We start from the raw sequence: 23022 nt of genomic DNA on the forward strand, positions 1-23022 counted from the left end.
CTCGCCAGATGCTTCAAGAATTACTTTGATATCAATGCCAGAAACTACATATTAAATGTGTTTTAGGTTTTCCTCTTTTAAATGAGGAATACTTTCGTAAGTGAGAAGCTAGGGGTGATAATTGAATTCTCCTACAGTCATACTATTCCAAATAGAAGAAAAAGTTTTAGGTTTTCAGTTAAATGGAAGATTAAAGCAGATTCCTTGTAATTTGGAGGTGGGGGAGTAGGAAAGCTACCACTATTTGCATATTAATGTTTTGTTCTATTTTCAGAAAAGCATTTTCATTTCAACATAGATGGCCATGCAACCTGCAATTCAAGTAAGTGTTTTTCTTGGAAAAATATGTATTTAAATTATGAGATTATAATAAATTTATGATAATTAGTAAAATATTAAAATTATCACAAAATGTGTTTAAGGAACTAGTTTCTTAAGTATCAAATTTTAGTTACAGGAATTAATATATTTTACTTTCTAGCTCTGAAAAGATTTTAATTTTAACTTTTTTATTAAATATTTGTAAGACTCAAAAGTTCCTTAGAATTTGTGGGTCCATCTTACTTATACTACCGAGGGAAGAGAATTGGAATATGTTGTAGTTTCCCTCTCCTTACAATTTATTATGTGTTTGTAATTAAAAGAGCTATCAATGAAAAGAATTATAAATTATTTATTTTATACAGTTGTCTCTGTGCCCTGTTATGACTGTAAATGACCAGGCATTAAAACTTAAAATTTAGTGTTTTTTTGTTTGCTTTTTGGTCAGGGGAGGCAAGATAAACAGACAAACCAGAATAATCTTAAATTTGAATGATGTCCAGAGTTGGTATTTGCTATATTGTTTCTATATTCTTCTAAATGTTTTCTTTTGATATAAATAGAACATGCTTGAATCTTAAAGATAAAAATCACATTGAAATTCTACCTATAAAGATGCAAGCAGCTATTAATAAAATTTGCCTTGCAAAGTGAGAACTTTAAAATCAATCATTTCTCATTCTGGGTCTGCCACTCTTGGTTGTGAGATTCTGGCAACTTATTTTACCTCTAAGAGTCTCTGCTTCCTTACCTCCAAGGTAAAGATAATAGCACTTATGTTTCAGGGTCGTTGTGAGGAAATCAATGGAATCAATGAGGGAACATGAGCAAAGTGCCTACTAGAATATATGTTGCATAGTAGACACTTCCAAAATTTGGTTGCATCATTGGTACAACAAAATTCTCCAGATATAAAACTGGAGATTAAACTTGTATCTTGAAAGTATTTTTTTCTTTTCTCTTCTTTCTTTCTTTCTTTCTTTCTTTCTTTCTCCCTCTCTTTCTCTCCCTCTCTTTCTTTCTTTCTTTCTTTCTTTCTTTTCTCTTTCTTTCTTTCTTTCTTTCTTTCTTTCTTTCTTTCTTTCTTTCTTTCATTCTTAGAAAGATGGCAGTGAGTGAAGCCTAGAGAAGATGATTTATTTATCAAATGTTAGCAACTCTGAACATGATCCTGCTTATACTCCCTCCTGTGTGTACTATGCAGCTGTATCCTCCACTCTGTTAATAAAGAGTTCTATTATACTTTTTTCCTTCTGGGACTTGGAAGTCCATGGCAGTGTTCCAAAAGGTCTTGTTCTTGCCCTCTGAGTCCTCTCAAACCCACACTGAGGATGCTCAAAACTCCTTCATTACTCAAAACCATTTTTAATACCATTTTTTAATCTGATTATTTCTATTTGTCCTCTTTTCACCTCTTTACCCAAGTCTCAGAAATGTCATCAGTTTTTTCTTGATTCCTTATGGTGTGCTTTATATCATTGCCACATTGATCATGTTTTTCTCATTCTATTCTAATGCCATTAATATTTTCTTAACTTGGTAATTTTCTTCAGAGTTTTGTTTTAAAGTTCTATGAAATCTTCTCTGATCCAGATTTTACAGATTCATCTTTATTAATTCTTTATAAGAGTACCCTTGACATCTCTCATGGATGTTTTTTGATTCTCTCTCTGATGAATGTGAGAACTTTGTAGGATTTTCACCTCTTTCTCAGCTAATTATATAAGCCAGTTGCATATTCATAAGTGCCTTGTAGAGAGGAGACATCCATCAGATAGCTGATTAATTGATTTCTTATTTTTTGAAAAATTTATTTATTTTTGAGAGACAGGGTGGGGCAGAGAGAGAGGGAGATGGAAAGAGTCCCAACCAGGCTCTACATTTGTCAGCACGGAGACCCCATGCGGGGCTCAAACCCACAAAATGTGAGATCATGACCTGAGCCCAAATCAGGAGTCAGATGCTTAACCAACTGAGCCACACAGGCACCTGTCAATTGATTTCTTATTAATTTAATACATTAAGATCTTCCCTTGGGGCACCTGGGTGGCTCAGTCAGTTAAGCATCCAGCTCTTGATTTCAACTCTTGAGGTTATGACCTCACAGTTTGTGGGATTGAGCGTGGAGCCCGCTTGGGACTCTCTCTCTCCCTTTCTCTGCTTTTCACCCCCTCCCTTTCAAAATAAATAAATAAACTTAAAAAAAAAAAAAGATCTTCCTTGTCTCTCTTTTTTAATTTATATCCTTCATTCTGATTAGTAAATAGTCATACAGTCTACAAATGAACAATAGTTCCTAATCTCTTTTGTGTCATAGTCCCCTTTGAGAATTTGACAAAAAGCTATGAACTGAGAAAAGGCCTGTTTGTATGTAGGCATAAAATTTTGCCTAAATGTAAGTTGTTTATATATGTACTCAAGTTCATCTACAGACTACCTATGGATTAAGAATCTTTGCAATATGACAGCTTTCGCATATTTGAGAACAACCTTTACACAGACAGTTTCTACTATTTACATCTAACTTTTAACAACATTAATATGGTACTGACCAGCCCAGGTTATTATAGAATCTTCTATGGCAATAGTAGGAGAATCCAAGTATTCTTCTCTCTAATGTGGCAAGAAATTAGAATGACTTGTTAATATTAACTTCTCCATTTTCACAGATGATTTTTTTCAAAACCACCTTTCTAACTAATGCACATCTTTCCTTGACAAACATTTGCAAATGCTGTGCCTTTTTTCCAGCTCAGCCAAATGGTTAACAGACAAATAAGATTCTGTTGACTATGAAATACCCTCTAATGTGAGATGCATCTTGATTTTGATGGTACACAGAGTCATTTGCTAATATCCTCAATTAGTCAACAAATATGTGACTTAGTACCATGTGCTATGTCTTCTACTGAGTTCTGGGATTATAAACAGAAATAAGACATGCTTATGAAAGGAAGATTTAGGTAGTAAATCTTTGCTATACTCCCTTTGAAATAATTGTAAGAGAATTCAGAGAAACAAATAAAAAGGACATCTTGTCTTTTTCCTAAAACTTTATAGGGTCTTCATATATTTAGGAGTTCATTCTCCAGTCTCTACCCTTAGTTCCTGAAATAACAGCCCTGAAATAAGTTATGGGTTTTTTGTTTGTTTGTTTGTCTTTGGATATTTTAATTGAGTTTCACTACTCCTGTTTTCCTCTTGTGTTCATTTTCTTTCTTTGCCTTTGGGATTTTTTTTTTTTAATGTGTTTGTTTCTCATCATAGGAGATTGAAAGCAGCTCTTTCTTTCTTTCTTTCTTTCTTTCTTTCTTTCTTTCTTTCTTTCTTTTATTTCCTCCAAAATTTGTCTGGATTAACAATGGTGATGTGGATTTTGATTTGGTGTAGTAAGACTTGCCTTAAATAAACCTCAATAAGTTTAATATATTTTAGCAGGAAAATGATCTACATTTAAAAATCAAGAAAGGACTGGGGCGCCTGGGTGGCGCAGTCGGTTAAGCGTCAGGCTTCAGCCAGGTCATGATCTCGCGGTCCGTGAGTTCGAGCCCCGCGTCAGGCTCTGGGCTGATGGCTCGGAGCCTGGAGCCTGTTTCCGATTCTGTGTCTCCCTCTCTCTCTGCCCCTCCCCCGTTCATGCTCTGTCTCTCTCTGTCCCAAAAAAAAATAAAAAACGTTGAAAAAAAAAATTAAAAAAAAAAAAAGAAAGGACTAGATTCACTTGGTATTACCTATACTCATACCTCTTTTTTTAAACATAAAAAAAAAAAACTTTATTTTAAAGTAATCACAAGCCTGAAAAGTAGCTTTAAATGTAGAACAGAGGTATTTGTTTGCTGAACCATTTGAGAATAAGTTGCCAATCTAATGACCCACTACCTCTGAATTCTTTAGTGTGTATTTCTCACAAATAAAGACATCTTCCTATCAGAACTGCAATAAAATAATTGGAGCCAGGATATTAACATTGGTACAGTACTACCATCCAATCAATATTCAGACCATATTCAAGTATTGCCAGTAGTCCCCATAATGTCTAGTTTAGAATCACAAGCTACATTTAGCTGCCATGTCCCTTAGTCTCAGTCTAGAACAGTATCTCACGCTTTGCTTTCTTTAATGACCTTGACACTTTTGAATATTATAGACCAATTATTTTGTAGAATGTCCCTCAGTTTGGATTTGCCTGTTCTCATGATTAGATTCAGGTTATGCATCTTTGGCAGGAATATCACAGAGGGATATTGTGTTTTCTCATTGCATCATTTCAGGTAGAATGTGATTTTGATTTGTCCCATTATTGATGGTGTTTACCTTTGTTACTTGGTTAAGTTGCTATCTGTCAGGTTTCTCTACTGTAAAATTATTCTTTCTTCTCTTGGTAATAAGCATTTTGTGGGCAAGTACTTTGAAACTATATAAACATCTAATTCCTCATCAAAATCCAAGTTTATTCATATATTTTTATCTATATGAAAGAATAGTTTTTTTATTTTACTCAATGTGTTATAATCCATTTATATCATTGTTTGATGCTCAAATTGCTCTTGATTTAGCCAGTAGAAGTCCCTTTACGCTAACATCTATGTCATTTTGGTATGTCCCGATCATTCTTTGAGCCCTTCTTTGCTTTCTGGTAAAAGATACTCCTGTCATCATAGGATTCATTCTAGTTTTCTCTCATTCCGTAGAAGAGTTATACCTCTCTTCTTTGGCAGTGAGAAAACTGGCTCCCATTTGATAAATCCCTGTGAATGTAACCAGTCTCCCATTGTTGCTCCCTGTATTGATGACTTTCTCAGCTCACTTGGGCTCTGACACCCTGCACTGGGCTGTTCCCTCATCTTCCCCTGTGGACACCCTCATCCTACTCAGGTTCTGATACCGTGCACAGGGCTTTTCCCAGGTGTGGACACTCTCTTATCTCACTCAAGGCCTAATCCTCCATTTCAAGATTCCCTCCTGTGAGAACCCCTCATCACTTCACTTGGGCTCAAATACCCCTTCCTGAGTTGAGAGATGATAGTCTTTTCTCTAAATAATATTATATTAAAATATATCTAATTGTATTTCAAATTTTTGTGAGTGTCGGATTGACAGTATGTTTCTGTCAATTTTTATTCTTAACCAGGAATTGGCCAGCTAGTAAATATTTTTGGCTTTATGAGCCAATAGGCAAAATGGAGGCTTTTATGTAGGTACTTATGTAGGTACTTATATAACATTATTATATAACATCATTATTATATAACATCATTATATAACAAATTATGTAGGTACTTATATAACAGCCATTTTAAAATGTAAAAATCAGGGTGCCTCGGTGGCTCAGTCGGTTAAGCGTCCAACTCTTGATTTCAGTTCAAGTCATGATCTCATGGTTCATGAGTTCAAGCCCTGCATCGGACTCTATGCTGACTTGGAATTCAAGTATGGAGCCTGCTTGGGATTCTCTTTCTCTCCCTCTCTCTTTGCCCTTCCCCAGCTTGCTCTCTCTCTCTCAAAAATAAACTTAGAAAAAAAATGTAAAAACCATTCTTAGATTGTGGGCCATGCAAAAATCAGATTATTTAGATTTTTTTTTAGATAATGCTTGTATAATGACCAGAAGTTTATAAAATGTCATTTATGCATTTATTCATTCATTTATCCATTGTATAACAAATACTGCTAGGCCCAATGCTAGACACTACAAAGATGTATCTTAACCCATTTTAGAGCTGAGAAGCTGAGGTCTTATCAGGTAACTTATTTTTTTAAATGTTTGTTTATTTTTGAGAGAGAGAGACAGAGCATGAGCAGGGGAGGAACAGAAAGAGAAGGAAACACCGCGAGATCATGACCTGAACCAGTGGGACACTTAACTGAGCCACCCAGACACCCCTGATCAAGTAACTTATTAAACTTAGCTAGCAGGTGAAGGAAAATGGTATTTGTTGGCCTTTATCCTGTTGGTTGATATCGATTCATTGATTAGGGATTTACTTATATTTACCACAGTATTGAATACTGAAAATATCTCAAGTGTCTAGATTAATAGTTTGCTTCTAGTTTATAAATTTCTGTGAATTGCTGCAGTTTAGTATATGTGTATATAATATATGGTCTATAATTCATCATTTAAATATAGATGTGAGTTATGCTGACTTTTAAAAAAGTTGGTGTTTTTCTCTAGGTGTGGTTTGGAGAAGACCTGCCTCTAAGTCCGCGGAGTCCTCTGACCCCCAGACATGGGCCAGGGTTGGCTGATGTTTGTCAGTATGATGAGTGGATAGCTGTGAGGCATGAAGCCACCCTGTTGCCCATGCAAGAAGATCTGTCAATATGGCTATCTGGTTTGTTAGGTAAGGCCTGAAAAGATACTCAAAATTGTATTTTTTATTTAGTAAATATTTATTGAGAATCTTACTCTTTGTTGGGGAGTGATTGTTCCAGAGCCTGGGGATAATTTAGTGAAGGAAGTATATGATATTCTTGTTCTCAACAAGCTTACATTCTAGTTGGGGAAATATTCCAATTCACCCTGAACCTTAGGACTTGGATAGTAAGGAAGTTTGAGGCTTAACAGAAGGAGTCAGTAGTGATCTTTGAATAATTAACATTTCAGTTGTTAATGTTAAAATCTTTTTTTAAAGTATATAGGTCTGATATTGGGGTCTATATTACTGACCTCCCCCACCTTAATCTTATATAAGGAATGAAATTCTGAGTAGAATATATACTGTAGTTAAAATGATTGCTATTTCTGAGGCATTGAGGAGTAGAGGCATGTAAACCCTAGGAGGAAGTGTCAGGTTAGAGAATATCTGGCATCATATTTCTTTACTCAATTAGAATTGAGGAGTGCTCTGAACTTTCTCTCCAGAAAAAAAGCTCTCTCTCTCTCTTTTTAAATGTTTATTTGTTTTGAGAGAGAGAGATAAAGAGAACAAGCATGAGTGGGGAGGGGCAGAGAGAGAGAGAAACAGAGAAAGAGAATCCTAAGCAGGCTCTGTGTAGTCAGCTTAGAGCCTGACATAGGACTCCATCCCATGAACCATGAGATCATGACCTGAGCTGAAATCAAGAGTCTGATGCTTAACCGACTGAGCCACCCACATGCCCCCTAAAGCTCTCTTTTTAAATGCAAAATTTCATGTAGCACTCCAAAGTTTTTGTGAAAAGGAATATATAAAGCTTATCTATGGCCTTCTCAAGATAATTAAAAAAAACTGCACAGTTTTTATCAGCCTGATGATTTGGTAATTTTTTTTTAAAGTTTATTATGTAATAATAATGGTTCTAAAGAAAGGTTTGAGAGGTGAAAAGATGGTATTCCCTGGGTGGTTGTTATGTTATTACCTATAATTTTAAAATTGTAACAATGTCTATCTTATATAAAGAGAATATTTTTCTTGTGTAAGCAGTAGCGTGCAGTGAATCAAAACTTAACATTAACAGTTAATATTGAAAAATAAAACACTCTAGTTTTTAAAAAATGAAATAAATGGTCATTTTATTTTTCCTTCTATATCACAGATATTTTTGTTTCAGTTGTCTTTCATGTAGTTTGGCATTACCTATTTTAACGGTAATTTCTAAGAGTGAATATTTGGTCTGATCTAAATTTGTTTTGTGTTTCAGCTATAATCTAATTACATTTAATTAAATTTTAACCATATTGTTTGAATTTACTGTTTCTAGTAGATCTTAACTTTAAAATATGTTTTTAGGTATTGAAGTTAAGGCAGAACGATTATTGGAAGAACTTGATAATGGAGTACTACTATGCCAACTGATTGATGTTCTTCAAAACATGGTGAAAACATGCAACTCTGAAGATCCTGGGGTAAGAACATGTTTGACAGTAGTGACTTTATACCTGTGTACATATTAGTTTGTTTATGTACATTTCTTATCATGTCTGAAAGGTTGTGAACTTCCACCCAAGTATCTACAAGACGTTAGATAATTTACCTAATCTTTTTGAGCATCTGAAAAAAATATTCTCACTTGCAAAATGGAGGTATTGACATTTACCTTGTTAGATTTATTTGTGAAGGTTTGGTGAAATTAAATGAGGTAACGTATGGATGGTATTTAGCTTAGCATTTAGTGTAAGTTAATATCCAGTAACTAGTTAGCTGTTCCTGAGAACAGTATTCTCACTTGTGAGAGTTAAATGAGAAAAAAGCTTGTGTTGGTCCCTGGCACACAGTTTGGGGCTATTATTATTATTATTATTACCATTACTATTACCATCATCAGCATTATCATCATCATCATCATATTCTCCATATATATATCGTCTTGATGGTAAATTCTATAATTTGGTTGAATGAATAATAATTTTTTTAGACATTTTTCTTCCATTGACCCTAAATTCATGATTTGAAGTAGACGAGGTTTCTTCTTTTCATCAGACATTGGTCACTGATGAGATCTGAGGTCTGTGAATGTGGGGTCTGGACCCTCACACAGTGTTGGTAGAAATATAAATTGGTATCATCTTGCTGGGAGACAGTGGGTGATAGACAGCACACTGAAAATAAAGCACATCTTTTGATACATAAAGTAATTCTCCCAGGAATTTATTCTAGGAAAATAACCACAAATTCACACAAATGAGTGTGCAAAAAAGTTAAGAGCAGCTTAAATGCTTATCAATAAAGAAATTATTAAAAATTAATTATGGTACCTAAACAGAGTGGAATGTATTATCCATTCATTAGAAATGACTATTTTAATCTGTTATTTTTCACCCCAAAAGATGCCTACAGCCTACTGTTAAGTGTGTATGTGCACATACACAAATCATATTGCAGCCTAGCATGTTTATGTAGCATTCTGTCGGTGCAGATATGTATACTCTGTGCGTAGCGATGCTTGTTAACATGTGAGTGAGAAGATTTCAGTTGACAATTACAAAAACTCACAAGACTGTTTTAATTCTGGAAAATACAGCAACAGGAAGGGTATATAAGGAACTGGTAATAGTGGTTAGCTCTAGGTAAAGAGAGGAACTGAGTGATAGAAGTGGGAGAAAGACTTATACCCTATGGTGCCTATTGCATTTTAAAAAATCTTATGCATAAATTGCTTTTTCAAGTAAAAATTTAAAACAGAACTAAAACCACTCCGCCTTAGCAAGATTATCTAACTATTCTTGGTCCAGATAGTCAAAGAATTAGGATTCTATAAAACTTAGACCATCAGTTTTCAAAGAACTTGAATTAAGAATGGGTTACTACTTCCTTATTTGACAGTCTCTCCAAGAAACTCAGAACCATATTTATGACTCTGCAGATAAGGAAATGAGCAAAACTGAGTTAACATAACATTAACCTTTAACATAGCAATAATTTTGTGTTTGTATTTACCTGCATATGGAGAGACATTTAGATGTGCTTTGGAATTATTAGACTGTCATTTTTTAATTTTAATTAAGACTTCTGTGTCATTTTAAGAAGAAAGAGGTTAGAGATGCTTAATCCTGCTGCTAGTTTTGACTAGATTGATTTTCTAGGAATCATCTTCTGAAATATATTTAAAGTAAAATAAAATAATTTTTGAAAATATCTTTTCTTCCTAATGTGTACTTTTAAGTGACATTCAATACATCAAACATTTACTTAGTAATATCATAATGGATATCTAATAAAAATACTTTTGATCTGCATTTTTGAAATTATTCTTTCACCTTTTCCAGAATTTTCCAATGAGAAAAGTGCCCTGTAAGAAAGATGCTGTCTCAGGTTCATTCTTTGCTAGAGACAATACTGCAAACTTCCTTCACTGGTGTAGGCACATTGGGGTTGATGAGACTTACCTCTTTGAATCTGAAGGTTTAGGTAAGTGTTGTTGTTATCATTGTGTTTAATGTTTATTAGGGTACTTTTGTATGCCTCACATCTAATTTTTTTTTTTCCCCAAATAAGGACTCAAATTCCATATCTCATTTTCTTAGAAAAATTTATACTTTAAATATATGTAAAACAGTTGGAGAATCAGATTCTAAACCATATATATTAGGCTTTTCATTTATAGTTAAAGATCTCATATATTTAGAATGCTGTAGAAATATTTTACTTCCTAAATGAGTTGTTCAAGGGAAGATTCTGGACTAATCCTTTACTAATGAATCTTTTCATTCAGAATTATTCTACAAAGTCTAAATTATTAGTAATTTCTTTTTAACTGAATAATTATAGAAATAACAGAAGGCCAAATAGTTTATGCTCATGGTGGTATTTAGATTTACCTTATACACAGTAGCTGACAAATTGATTATCTAAGTGGATTCATGTTTTTGACAATTCATTTTAAAAAGTCATGTTCTACTGAAGAATTACTGACATATTGTCTCATGTACTTTAAGTTAGTAGAAGCATTTGTGTGGACTGAAGTGTTAGGTATCTTAGATACCTAAGTTTTAGATTACTATATGTATATATTTCCTCAAAGCATTTGTATATGTATATACATACACATATAGAATTGATAATGTTTTGATAGGAACAGTAGTGTACCACGGGTTGGTGAGGGTCATGGGAGTAGTAATGTGCCCTGGTAGAGACAAGTATTTTATCGCTGACATTGTTTAGAATTGCTGGTTCATGGTGATAATAAAAAACAAACCAATTTTTAGACGGTTTTATTATTGTTTTAAAATTCTCTGAACTTAAAAAAAAAGGAGTAACTAGTTCCACTACCTTAAGCAAAGACTCAGGCTATTAGGTAACCATCTGTTCATAGTTTCATATCAAACATAAACTGAGAAAATAAACTAAAAAAAGAACAAAATAAATTCTCTCACTGTGCACACCCTTGTTGCCTGCACATAGGGTAGGCTGCTCCCACTGCTACCCATTTGATATGTCTCTGGATATTCCTATCCACTGTACAATTAAAAAAAAATGTAATGAGTTACTATTTTACCCCCATTTTCACCCTGCTTTAATCCAGGTGTGCTGATTGTTATTGACAATGAGGTTGATTTAATGTCCTATACAGCTTGTAGAGATCAAGGGGAAGAGGACATGCTTTGAAGTCTCTACTTTCTAATTTTTGTTTCTGAAAGGATATAAAATTGTATGTTTCTCATTCTAAGTAGATGGCATCTTCTGACTGTCCTGAAGGTCAGTATAAGACTAAATAAAGCACTGCCAGTAACATTAATTCATTTCTAGGCATTGAACTGATGACCTAATGTTTTTACTTTCTAAAAGTTTCAGAGATAAGACTCTTAATTTTTTACATTTTGCTAGGGAAAACAATTAAAAAAGCAAACATGCTATTTTAAGGTACTTTTAAGTGTTTAGAGAAACAAGTTTAATAAAAATTGCAGGACACATTCCTTTTGGTATGAATTTTAAATTAAAATAAGGCCTTGCTATTGCTTTGGAAGAGTATACTTTGTGCTTGGGTTATATAATAGATAATATTCATAAATCAAAGAACAATTGCCATTTCCATTGGGGAAGTCAGTATGCATATTATTCATCACATATACCATTATTCTGTTAGGGTTCAGAAGTTTCCTAGAGTTTTTAACTCTAAGGACAAGAAAAGAAAGGTAGATGATCCACAACTACCGTGCATTTAGTTGAGTTCTAATGGTCAAGGTTTTTGTTTCTCTGACTTTGTTTTTCATTAAGTATCTTTGAACCATTAGGTTAACATTTGGGTTCCTTTAAAAAAAATCAAACAAAATTTTCTAATGTGCTAAAGTATGCAGAACAAAACTTAGCATCTTAACCATTTTAAGCATAATAGGTTTTGTTGATAGCATTTAAAAAAATTGATAGGTACTTCATGTAACATAAAGTTCTTCATTTCAAAATGTACACTTAACTGGTTTTTAGTACATTCACTGTGTGATGCAACACTCACCACTAATTAATTCCAGAACATTTCCATCATTCACAAAAGAAAACTCAAAGCTATTAACAAGTAGTCCCAATTACTGCCTACCTTCATCTTCTGGCAACCACTAATCTACTTTCTTTCTCTATCGATTTGCATATTGTGGAGATTTTGTATAAATAGAACCATAACATATGTGGCTTTTTGTGTCTGGCTTTTTTTCATTTAACATGTTTCATTTATGTTGTAGCATTCAACAGTACTTCATTCCTTTTTGTGGCTGAATGATATTCTATGTGTGGATATACTGCATTGTTTAAAATACATTATCATCTGATAGACATTTTGATTGTTTTTTCTTTTTGATCATTATGAATAATGCTGCTATGTACATTTGTATGCAAGTTTTTGAGTGAATGTATGTTTTTAATTCTCTCAGGGATATACCAAAAGTGGAATTGTTGAATCACGTAGTAATTCTATGTTTATCTTTTTGAGGAACTACCAAACTTTTCACAGTGACTGCACCATTTTACATTCCCACTGGTGAAACACACCTTCATATCTTGTTATTTATTTGTTTTTTATGACTATCCTAGTGGAGATGTGAAGCGGTGGCTTATTATGGTTCTGATTCACATTTCCTTAATGACCAATGATATTGGCCATCTTTTCATGGCTTATTGACCTTTTATTTGTCTTCTTTGGAGAAATCTTTATTCAAATCTTTTGCTCATTTTTTGGGGGGGTCTTTTATCTTTTTTGGTTGCCTTGTAAGAGTTCTTTATTTATTCTGAATAATAGGCCCTTATCAAATACATGATTTGCAAATATTTTCACCCAGTCTTTGGGTTGCCTTTCACTGTCTTGATAGTGTCCTTTGATTCATGAAAGTTTTTATTTTAAGTTCAGTTTATCTTTTCTTTGATTACTTGTGCTTTTGGTGTCATATTTAAAATACTATGGCCTAAAAATGAAGAAATCAGGAGACTATAGATGCTGGAGAGGATGTGGAGAAACAGGAACCCTCTTGCACTGTTGGTGGGAATGCAAATTGGTGCAGCCGCTCTGGAAAGCAGTGTGGAGGTTCCTCAGAAAATTAAAAATAGACCTACCCTATGACCCAGCAATAGCACTGCTAGGAATTTATCCAAGGGATACAGGAGTACTGATGCATAGGGGCACCTGTACCCCAATGTTTATGGCGGCACTCTCAACAATAGCCAAATTATGGAAAGAGCCTAAATGTCCATCAACTGATGAATGGATAAAGAAATTGTGGTTTATATACACAATGGAATACTACGTGGCAATGAGAAAAAAATGAAATATGGCCTTTTGTAGCAACATGGATGGAACTGGAGAGTGTGATGCTAAGTGAAATAAGCCATACAGAGAAAGACAGATACCATATGGTTTCACTCTTATGTGGATCCTGAGAAACATAACAGAAACCCATGGGGGAGGGGAAGGAAAAAAAAAAAAAAAAAAAGAGGTTAGAGTGGGAGAGAGCCAAAGCATAAGAGACTGTTAAAAACTGAGAACAAACTGAGGGTTGATGGGGGGTGGGAGGGAGGGCAGGGTGGGTGATGGGTAGTGAGGAGGGCACCTTTTGGGATGAGCACTGGGTGTTGTATGGAAACCAATTTGACAGTAAATTTCATATATTAAAAAATAAATAAAAAAATATATATATAATACATAAAAAAAAAACCAAACAATTAAAAAAACAATTTGTTTACTAAAAATAAATTATTACTTTTTTTTTGCCCCCCCAAAAAAATAAATAAATAAATAAAATACTATGGCCTAATCCAGGGCCACACAGATTTTTACCTCTTATTCCTTCTAAGAGTTTTATAGTTTTAGCCTTTATCTTTAGGTCTTTGATCCATTTTGAGTTATCTTTTGTATATGTTGTGAAGTAAGGGTCTAAATTCGTTCTTTTGCATGTAGACATCCAGTTGTGCTAGCACCATTTGTTGAAAAAACTGTTCTTTTCCTTATTGTGTTGTCTTGCCACTGTTTTTGAAAATCAATTGAACATAAATGTCTGGATTTATTTCTGGACACTCAGTTCCATTCCACTGGTCTATATGTCTATCCTTATGCCAGTAACACATTGTCTTGCTTAACTGTAGCTTTGTAGTAAGTTTTGAAATTGGGAAATGTGAGTCTTCCAACTTTGTTTTTATTTTGGCTATTCTGTCTTACAATTCTATATGAATTTTATCAGCTTATCCATTTCTTTAAAAAAGGCTATTGGAATTTTGATAGGGATTGCATTGAATCTGTAGGTCAGTTTTGGAGAGTATTGTCATCTTAACAATATTATGTCTTCCAATCCATGAACACAGGATGTCTTTCCATTTATTTGTATCTTCTTTCAACAATATTTTGTACTTTTCAGTAAACAAGTCATACAATTCTTTGATTAAGTTTATTCCTAAGTACTTTATTTTTCTTGAAGCATTGCAAACTGAATTATTTTTAAATTACATTTTCAGATTGTTTATTTCTAGTATATAAAGTGAAATGATTTTTGTATACTCATCTTGTATCCTGCAACTTTGCTGAACCTGCTTGTTTGCCTTTTTTTTTTTTTAATAAATTCCTTAGGGATTTTAGATGCAAAGGACAATGTCATCTGTGAATAGAGATAGTTTTTCTTCTTCCTTTCCCATATGGATGTCTTTTATTTGTTTTTCTTGCCTACATGCCCTGCCTAGAACCTCCAGTACAATTCCAAATAGAAGAGGAGAGTGTGGACATCCTCATCTTTTCCCTATTCTTAGGAAGAAGATTCTCAGTCTTTTACCATTAAGAATGATGTTAACTATGGATTTTTCAAAGATGTACATTTTCAGATTTATAAAGTTTCCTTCTATTCCTAGTTTGTTGAGTCTTTTCTTCTCCTCCTCCTCCTTCTTCTAATTCTTCTCAAGTAAAGGGTATTGGATTTTGTCAAATTCTTTTTCTGTGTCTACTGAGATAATTGTGTGTTTCTTTTATTTTATTAATATGGTGCATTATATTGGTTGATTTTCATATGTTCAACCAACTTTGCATTCTTGGGATAAATCCCACTTGCTCCAGGATTTAGTTTTTCAGGATTGCATTGAAGATTTTTGTATCTATATTCGTAAAAGATACTGGTCTTTAGTTTTCCTGTGATATATTTGTCTGACTTTGGTATCAGGGTAATATTGACCTCATAGAATGAGTTAGAAAGTGCTCCTTCTTTTCTGTTTTTGAAAAAGTTTGAGAAGGTCATTAACACATAGTCCTAAGCTAAAGAGAGTTTAGAATAAAATTGAAGTGATATATCTCTTAATATCTCTTATTGAGAGATCTGAAATATAATAATTTAATGTTACTAAGATCTTAGGTGTTTAGACCTAAAATGCTACAAATTTGGGTACATGGTAAGTTTTCATTTTCTTCTTGTTAGCCAGTTTTTTTTTTAATTTATGGAAGATGATAATATGTAGAGAAAATAAAAATGTCTTTTCTAAGTCTCCATACAAGTAAACCTAGTGTCTTCATTATTCTTTTCTTTTACTTCTTCCATGCCAGAAATACATTTCCCTATTTAATTTTGCCCTTTAAAATATGTGGTCTTATTTTCTCACAGTTTTGCACAAAGACCCAAGACAGGTGTATCTTTGTCTTCTAGAAATTGGTCGAATTGTGTCAAGGTATGCATTCACATTATTTCAGAACTTCAATGTTATAAACTTTTTAAAAACTACTTTATTTTAGATAGAACACTATTTCTATAAATAAAAGAAAATACTTAAAAAAAAATGTTTATTTATCTTAAAAGAGAGAGAAAGAGTGGGGAAAGAGCAGAGAGCGAAGGAAAGAGAGAATCCCAAGAAGGCTCCATGCTGTCAGCACATAGCCCAATGTGGGGCTCGAACTCCTGAGCTGTGAGATCATGATCCGAGCCCAAATCAAGAGTTGGATGCTTAACTGACTGAACCACAAGGCATCCCTAAAAGAAAAGAATTTTTGATTGAAATAACTTAATCTCTTATTTATTCTTCTTCTTCCTTTTTTTTTATATTAACTTTGTTCTATTTGTGTGAGCTGTGTCATGTGTCAACATCTGCTCACCCATATACTTTGCCTTCATTTAATATTAAACTATAAAAGTAGTTACTTAAAGTTTTTAGACTAAGAATAGGGTAAGAGCATGTAAAACTCTTAGCACTTCAAGGCAAGGCATATCCTCTGGACACAAAGAGGGTCTGATAAGAAGGTGGAGGCTTGGTGTCCTTCATACCTGGCTCAGCCCCGTCTTTACTCTCAAGCTGACTTTAACCGACTGAACCACCCAGTCACCCTAACTCTTGAGCTGACTTTAAAGGTCACTGACTTTTGGGATCCCAGTTGAAATTTGGGAGCATCCAGTAGTACAAATATATAGTATGATGTGATTATATCTTAAATTTTTGGCAGTCCTTGAGACATTAAAAAGCATTTCTAGATGTTCCAGTGAAACAACTGGTAGAAGAGAATCATAAGGACTTCACTTTAAAAATAAAACATAACCTATCATGATATGCAGGGAAGTGTTTGGGTCAGACTTTTCTTGAATAATGAGATCTCCTAATTGGTTTCCAGATACGGGATTGAGCCGCCAGTATTAGTAAAACTTGAGAAAGAAATTGAACTGGAAGAGACCTTACTTAATACTTCTGGGCCTGAAGATTCCATTAGCATTCCGAAATCATGCTGTCAGCATGAAGAACTTCATGAAGCTGTAAGTAATCACTTTATTTTCTCTCTCAACTATGATATGTCAAAGTCTCATAGTTTGCCACAGGTGATGTTCCATTTAAAAGAAAATGTTTCTTATTCAGAACATACACCAGTACTAATTTCCATTCCCTGGTGAGTTTAGGGCACTATCTGTTAAAGGTAATTTGTTGTTTCTTGTTTAAGATAAGGGATGGATGTGTAGTTGAGAAGTGGAGAGGCAAATAGGCTGGAGTCCACCATGAAGGGTACTGTAGGCCAAAGAACGTATTAATTCTTGTTTAAAACATGTTACTATTACTATTATAATATGATTTGCAAATTATAAGGATTACTCTCATGGTCATGTAGAGATTATATTGGTTTTATTGTAATAATCCAGGTGTGAGATGATGAGAACCTAAACTCAAGCAGCAGTAGTGAAGGTGAAGCAGAATGAACAATTATAGGACATATTTAGAGGTAGAATTGAAGGAATCCTAATTCTGATGAGGGAGAAAATCTAGGGTGATTTCCAAGGTTTCTATGTAAATGGTACACTGATACTTGAAGAATATAGGAGGAATAGCTGTGGGAGCAAATTGATGGGGTTTTTGTGAATGTTGCCCTGACAGAATATATGCAGACTTTTAGATAAGGGGTCTCAACTGGAAAGCCTTTTAACTTGACCTGTTCGTCATCATGTAGAAGTTAGAGTTGCAGTTGCTCAGGCTGGGTCTTCTGCAATGACTGTAGTCTAGTAAATGATGGAGGTGAACTGAGTAGCAAACATTTCTTTCTGCTTCCACTGTTGCTTAGAATTATGGTCTTTTTCAGACTGTAGTATTTATGAAAGTGCTTAATGTACACAATTATTTAAGAAATAACGAATAAGGGGCGCCTGGGTGGCTCAGTCAGTTAAGCATCTGACTTCAGCTCAGGTCATGATCTCACAGTTTGTGAGTTTGAGCCCCATATCTGGGTCTGTGCTGGCAGCTCAGAGCCTGGAGCCTGCTTTGGATTCTGTGTCTCCGCCTCTCTCTGCCCCACCCCCGTTCACACTCTGTCTCTCTCAAAAATACATAAACATTAAAAAATTTTTTTAAAAAAGAAATAATGAATAAGTCATTACTAATAAACATTTAGAAAGTGTTGCTTTGATTGTTTTGTTTAATGTAATAAAAGTCTATAGTAAGACATTTGGATATCCTTGCAAGACAGATTAAGAAAATGTCAACCTGAATACTCTTTACCAGGCCAAAATATATTTACCTACATGATATTATTGATTTATCTGATGACTGCCAATGTCAGTATGTTACACAGTGATAATGTAGTAGGTAAAAAGTAAAACATTTTCAATTTCATATAATTTAAAATAATGATAAAGAAGAAAACATTGGTAAAGTTTTAAAAAATGTTTATTTATTTTGAGAGAGAGAATGAGAAAGAGAGACAGATAGACAGAATCCCAAGCAGGCTCTGGTGCTGTTAGCACTGAGCCAAATGCAAGGCTTGATCTCACAAATTGTGAGATCATGACCTGAGCCGAAACCAAGAATTGGATGCTTAACCAACTGAGCCACCCAGGTGCCCCAAAATATTTTTTTACTAAATAGGAAGTACATTGTGTTAATTTCCCTATTATATAAAGATCATGCACAGTTTGATAAGAAAAACATTTCCAGAAGGTAAATGGGCAAAAATTGTTGTTCACACAAGAGAAAAATACAGTGTTGAAACTTGCTGATAATCAAGGAATTAAGACACAAAATTTGCCTCATTAGTAAAATTTTTTTAAATTATGAAATCTGGTGCTGGTAAATTCTGGTAAAACTATACTTAGGGATTGCTACTTGTGATGGAAAATGATGTAAACTTTTGAAAAACAAGTTGACAAATGGATATCAAGAACCACAAAAGTGTTTCTCTTTCCTTTTTGTTGTAATTGAAGGGGAATAAAAAAGTAGAATGCATGAAAGTATTTATTGTGTTTATTTATAATGGTGAGAAATTGGAAGCAATATAAATATTCTCAAATAGGTCAATGGGTAGGTGAATTAGAATCATTATCTTAACAGAATAATCATTGTATGTGATCCTTCGGAAGACTATATAGCAATAAGAAAAATATTTGTGAAAAGTACATAATCGATAGTAGAGTAGTACCTTTTTAAATTATTTTAATTTCATTAGCTGTTTCCTTTAGTGTTTTATTTTTTTGTTTTATTTTACTTAAAAAAATTTTTTTTAATGTTTGTTTATTATTGAGAGACAGAGAGAGACAGAGCACGAGCGGCGGAGAGGCAGAGAAGGGGGAGACATAGAATCTGAAGCAGGCTCCAGGCTCTGAGCTCTTAGCACAGAGCCCAACGTGGGGCTCGAACTCATAAACCGTGAGAGCATGACCTGAGCCGAAGTTGGACATTAACCGATGGAGCCACCCAGGCGCCCCATCCTTTAGTGTTTTAATGTTAATTATGCAATAGATGAAATCAGAAGAGAACACTTCTTACCTATAGCTCATTTCTTTTAAGCTTACCCCTTTATTTAGATTGTGGATCAACGCTAATCTTTACTGCTGAATGTAAGTGGTGTTTGGATATTTTCAAGAAAGTAGTGACTTTTCATGTTCACATTCTTGTGAACACTAAAAAGGAACACATTTCTCCAAATATATATGTGCTACGTGAATACATTCAGTGTCCACCTATACATATGGGGTCTATAGAAATCTTGGGGTCAGGTTTAAAATAAGGAACAATTATCATCTGATTCATTATTTAGAGTGCTGTATTCAACTATAATTCTGTATGCCTATGAAACATTTATGGATAAAAAAAAATTAAAAAATAAAAAAAAAAAAGAAACATTTATGGATAGAAAGTAGTGACTAAAAAAATACCTCCTTTTAGATTACTTTGGTTAACTAATGTGTAAATGGTTCTAATAATGGTAAATTCTTTACCCATACTTACTTTATTTTTAGCCATCTTATGCATGCACTATGTGTGTGCACATGTGCACATATACCAGGCTATGAACAAGATAAACTTAATTGAATGGCTTATGAAAATAAGTTCTGTTTATGATCATATTATTTTGTTAAATGAATTATGTAGGGAGATAAATTCTGGACCCTTCTGATCAGGCCCTGGTGAATCCACCTGTGGCTATTCACGTTGGGTGGATAATGAAGACAATCATACATTTCTATTAGTGCTCAGCTAAATTGGGCATATCTGAAGAGATTTTGGTTTCACATCATGCCTAAGTTCAATTAAATGAGTTTGTTTAGATATGCTGTGTGTGACAAGTAATTGAGAAAAATATTCATGGCCTTGCTTTTTCAAAAATGTAATTTTAGGAAAACAAAGTATTTTCCATGGTGGCGGATATGCAACTTTTTTTCAATCAAACATACCTTAACAAATATTTTAATTTTTAATCAATTTATTATAATGTCCACGTTTTAAATATAAAATTCCTGAATTTCTTTTTATATTCCAGTTTTTGTAATTTTTTAGATGTTTACTGCAGGTAAAAATCTGTAAGCTCCTTGAGGGATAGAGGTAGGGATTTCTCTCCAACTCTCATCTCCTTAGCAGACTATTGATACAAAGTGAGCACTTTTAGAAAAATTGCCTCTTGAATTGAATTCTTTAGAATTTCACCCTGTTTGGGTGAATAGATATAAATATGCCTCTACTTATTTCAAACAGTAACTTTGGAAGAATCTAGATATTTCCCTCCACTGTTAGCATGGTGTTAAGGAACAAGGGAGAATTCCTACTCAAGCTTTATCTGAGTGGCCTGTCTTTGATTTGACAAAGATATATTAATCAAGGGCATAAAACAATTCAAGCTTAAAAATGAATTCATGTATTTCCTAATGTGTTGTAATGTGTTTTGAATTGACTTCACTGTTGTACACACTTTTAGAACTTCTCCAGTGGTCAGTGAAAGCACTAGGATCCTGATTGCACTTGGGCAGAGAGAGAGTGAGGGGGAGGGAAAGAGGTAGGGTGGGAGGAGGAGAGAGAGACTCAGGACTTCATCACTGGGGCAGCTGGGGGTGGCTCAGTCAGTAGAATATGTGACTCTTGATTTCAGGGTCCTGAGTTCGAGCCCCACGTTGGGTGTGGAGTCTACTTTAAAAAAAAAAAAAAAGACTGTCACTGCCAGCTTTTATTAGATTAGTTAATGTCTAATCTCAACAGTTGTCAGGGCGCCTGGCTGGCTCAGTTGGTAGACCATGTGACTCTTGATCTTGGTATCATGAGTTCAAGCCTCAGGTTGGTTATAGAGGCTACTTAAAAAAAAACAACAAAAAACATATCCCAATATATGTCAACAGGTAAAGGAGAGATAAATGGCTCAACTGTCTTTAAATTCTTATCTTTGAGTTTGATTTTCTTATCAAATAACCTTGCATTTTAATCTTAAATAAAATATTTTTTGTCACAAGCACTAAATTTTGTTTATTTTTAATCTTAGGTTAAACATATTGCTGAAGACCCTCCTTGTAGTTGTTCCCACCGATTTTCTATTGAGTACTTATCTGAAGGACGGTACCGACTTGGGGATAAGATACTCTTTATAAGAGTAAGTCCACCATTTACATTCTATTTACATACAGATCTTGTTTTGAAATTGGATTTATTGCTTTACCAAATTCCTTTTGCTTCTCTTTTAATTTTTAAAAAATTGGAATAGAGCGTGTTATTAATGGAAGAATTTTACTCTACAGGAAAAATACGGAATTCTTGCTTTCATGAGCGTATAATGAGTTTGGGTAGATACCTTGAACACAACAAACTCCTAACTACAGGATAGCTAAGACTACTCAGACATTGAATATAATTTTGGGGGGAAAATATTTGTATACTTCAGGTAATGTATTCCATTTTTGATATTTTCTAAAAAGGCATAATTTTGCATCATGAGAAGAAAAAAGCAAAACAATACATCTAGTAAGTTTCAATATCAGTCATAAGAAAAGGAGGTAGAAACACTGAAGCTTATAATACTGTATAGATTGGGTCTTAAGTGTAAAACCTTTTTGCATTGACACAGCATCAGTGCATATACCACCATCCTGATATGCATCTTCATTCCCTTCCTTCGCCCCATCTGCAACCCACAGGTTGTTGGCCATCCCCTTTATTGGTAAAGAGAAGTTTCACCTGTTGAGCATTCTGTCTACTTCTGATACTAGACCTCTTTTATTCCCAATTTAGGACTAGAATATAAAAGTTTTTAAAAGATGATTTCGCCATCCATATTTTCTGTTATTTCATATGTTATCATTACCCACAACCCACCCAACTCACATAGAAACACATCCAAGCATTTTCTACTTTTTAATTAGCTTTATTTTTTTTAAGGCAGTCTGATACAGTGATGGTGCACAGAGCATGGGATTTAAGTTCAAATTTGCAGGGCAATCTCAAATAATTGAGAATATTTGCCTGCTGAATGGATAGGGGCTTGAAAATCAGCTGGGGCTGTGCTGGCAGACCCAGGATGCATCTTGTCCGCACAAAAACACCATTTGGGTTGGGCAGCCTGGTATGTTTGAGGCCAGGCCAGGCTGTGTGATTTGAGACTATTTCCTCAATCTCTCAGAAAATACAAAATTTTCTTGTATACAAAGAAGAAATGATAAATATATTTATAAATGATATAATATATAATACAATATATTATGTAATATAATATAATACAATATAAATATATTTATAAATGATAAATTATATCAAAGTTTTTGAAATATTAAATTGCTAAAATGTATATGAAAGTAATTTATTTAAATTGTAAACTACATGGGGCACCTGGGTGGCTCATTTGGTTAAGCATCCAACTTTGGCTCAGGTCATGATCTCACGGTTTGTGAGTTCGATCCCTGTGTCGGGCTCTGTGCTGACAGCTCAGAGCCTGGAGCCTGCTTTGGATTCTGTGTCTCCCTCTCTCTCTGTCCCTCCCCTGCTCATTCTCTCTCTCTCTCTCTCTCTCTCTCTCTCTCTCTCTCTCCCTCCCTCTCCCCTTCTCTCTCTCTCTCAAAAATAAATAAACATTAAAACAATTAAAGTACAAGTTTTAGTCATTTTTATC

General features: G+C 34.0%; 1 protein-coding gene across 1 annotated transcript; it reads left to right on the plus strand.

The window, feature by feature from the left end:
- The first annotated feature begins 267 nt into the window (after positions 1 to 267).
- Positions 268 to 22547, plus strand: LOC125918451 (GAS2-like protein 3). The gene is made up of 7 exons (XM_049624449.1): positions 268 to 322; positions 6497 to 6665; positions 8034 to 8149; positions 10010 to 10151; positions 15800 to 15863; positions 16795 to 16933; positions 21406 to 22547. The coding sequence occupies exons 1-7, from the start codon at positions 299 to 301 to the stop codon at positions 21622 to 21624; spliced, it is 873 nt and encodes a 290-aa protein (XP_049480406.1). The 5' UTR covers positions 268 to 298; the 3' UTR covers positions 21625 to 22547.
- Positions 22548 to 23022: the final 475 nt, after the last annotated feature.

The sequence above is a fragment of the Panthera uncia genome, unplaced genomic scaffold (genome assembly GCF_023721935.1).
Source record: "Panthera uncia isolate 11264 unplaced genomic scaffold, Puncia_PCG_1.0 HiC_scaffold_809, whole genome shotgun sequence".
Taxonomy (NCBI): domain Eukaryota; kingdom Metazoa; phylum Chordata; class Mammalia; order Carnivora; family Felidae; genus Panthera; species Panthera uncia.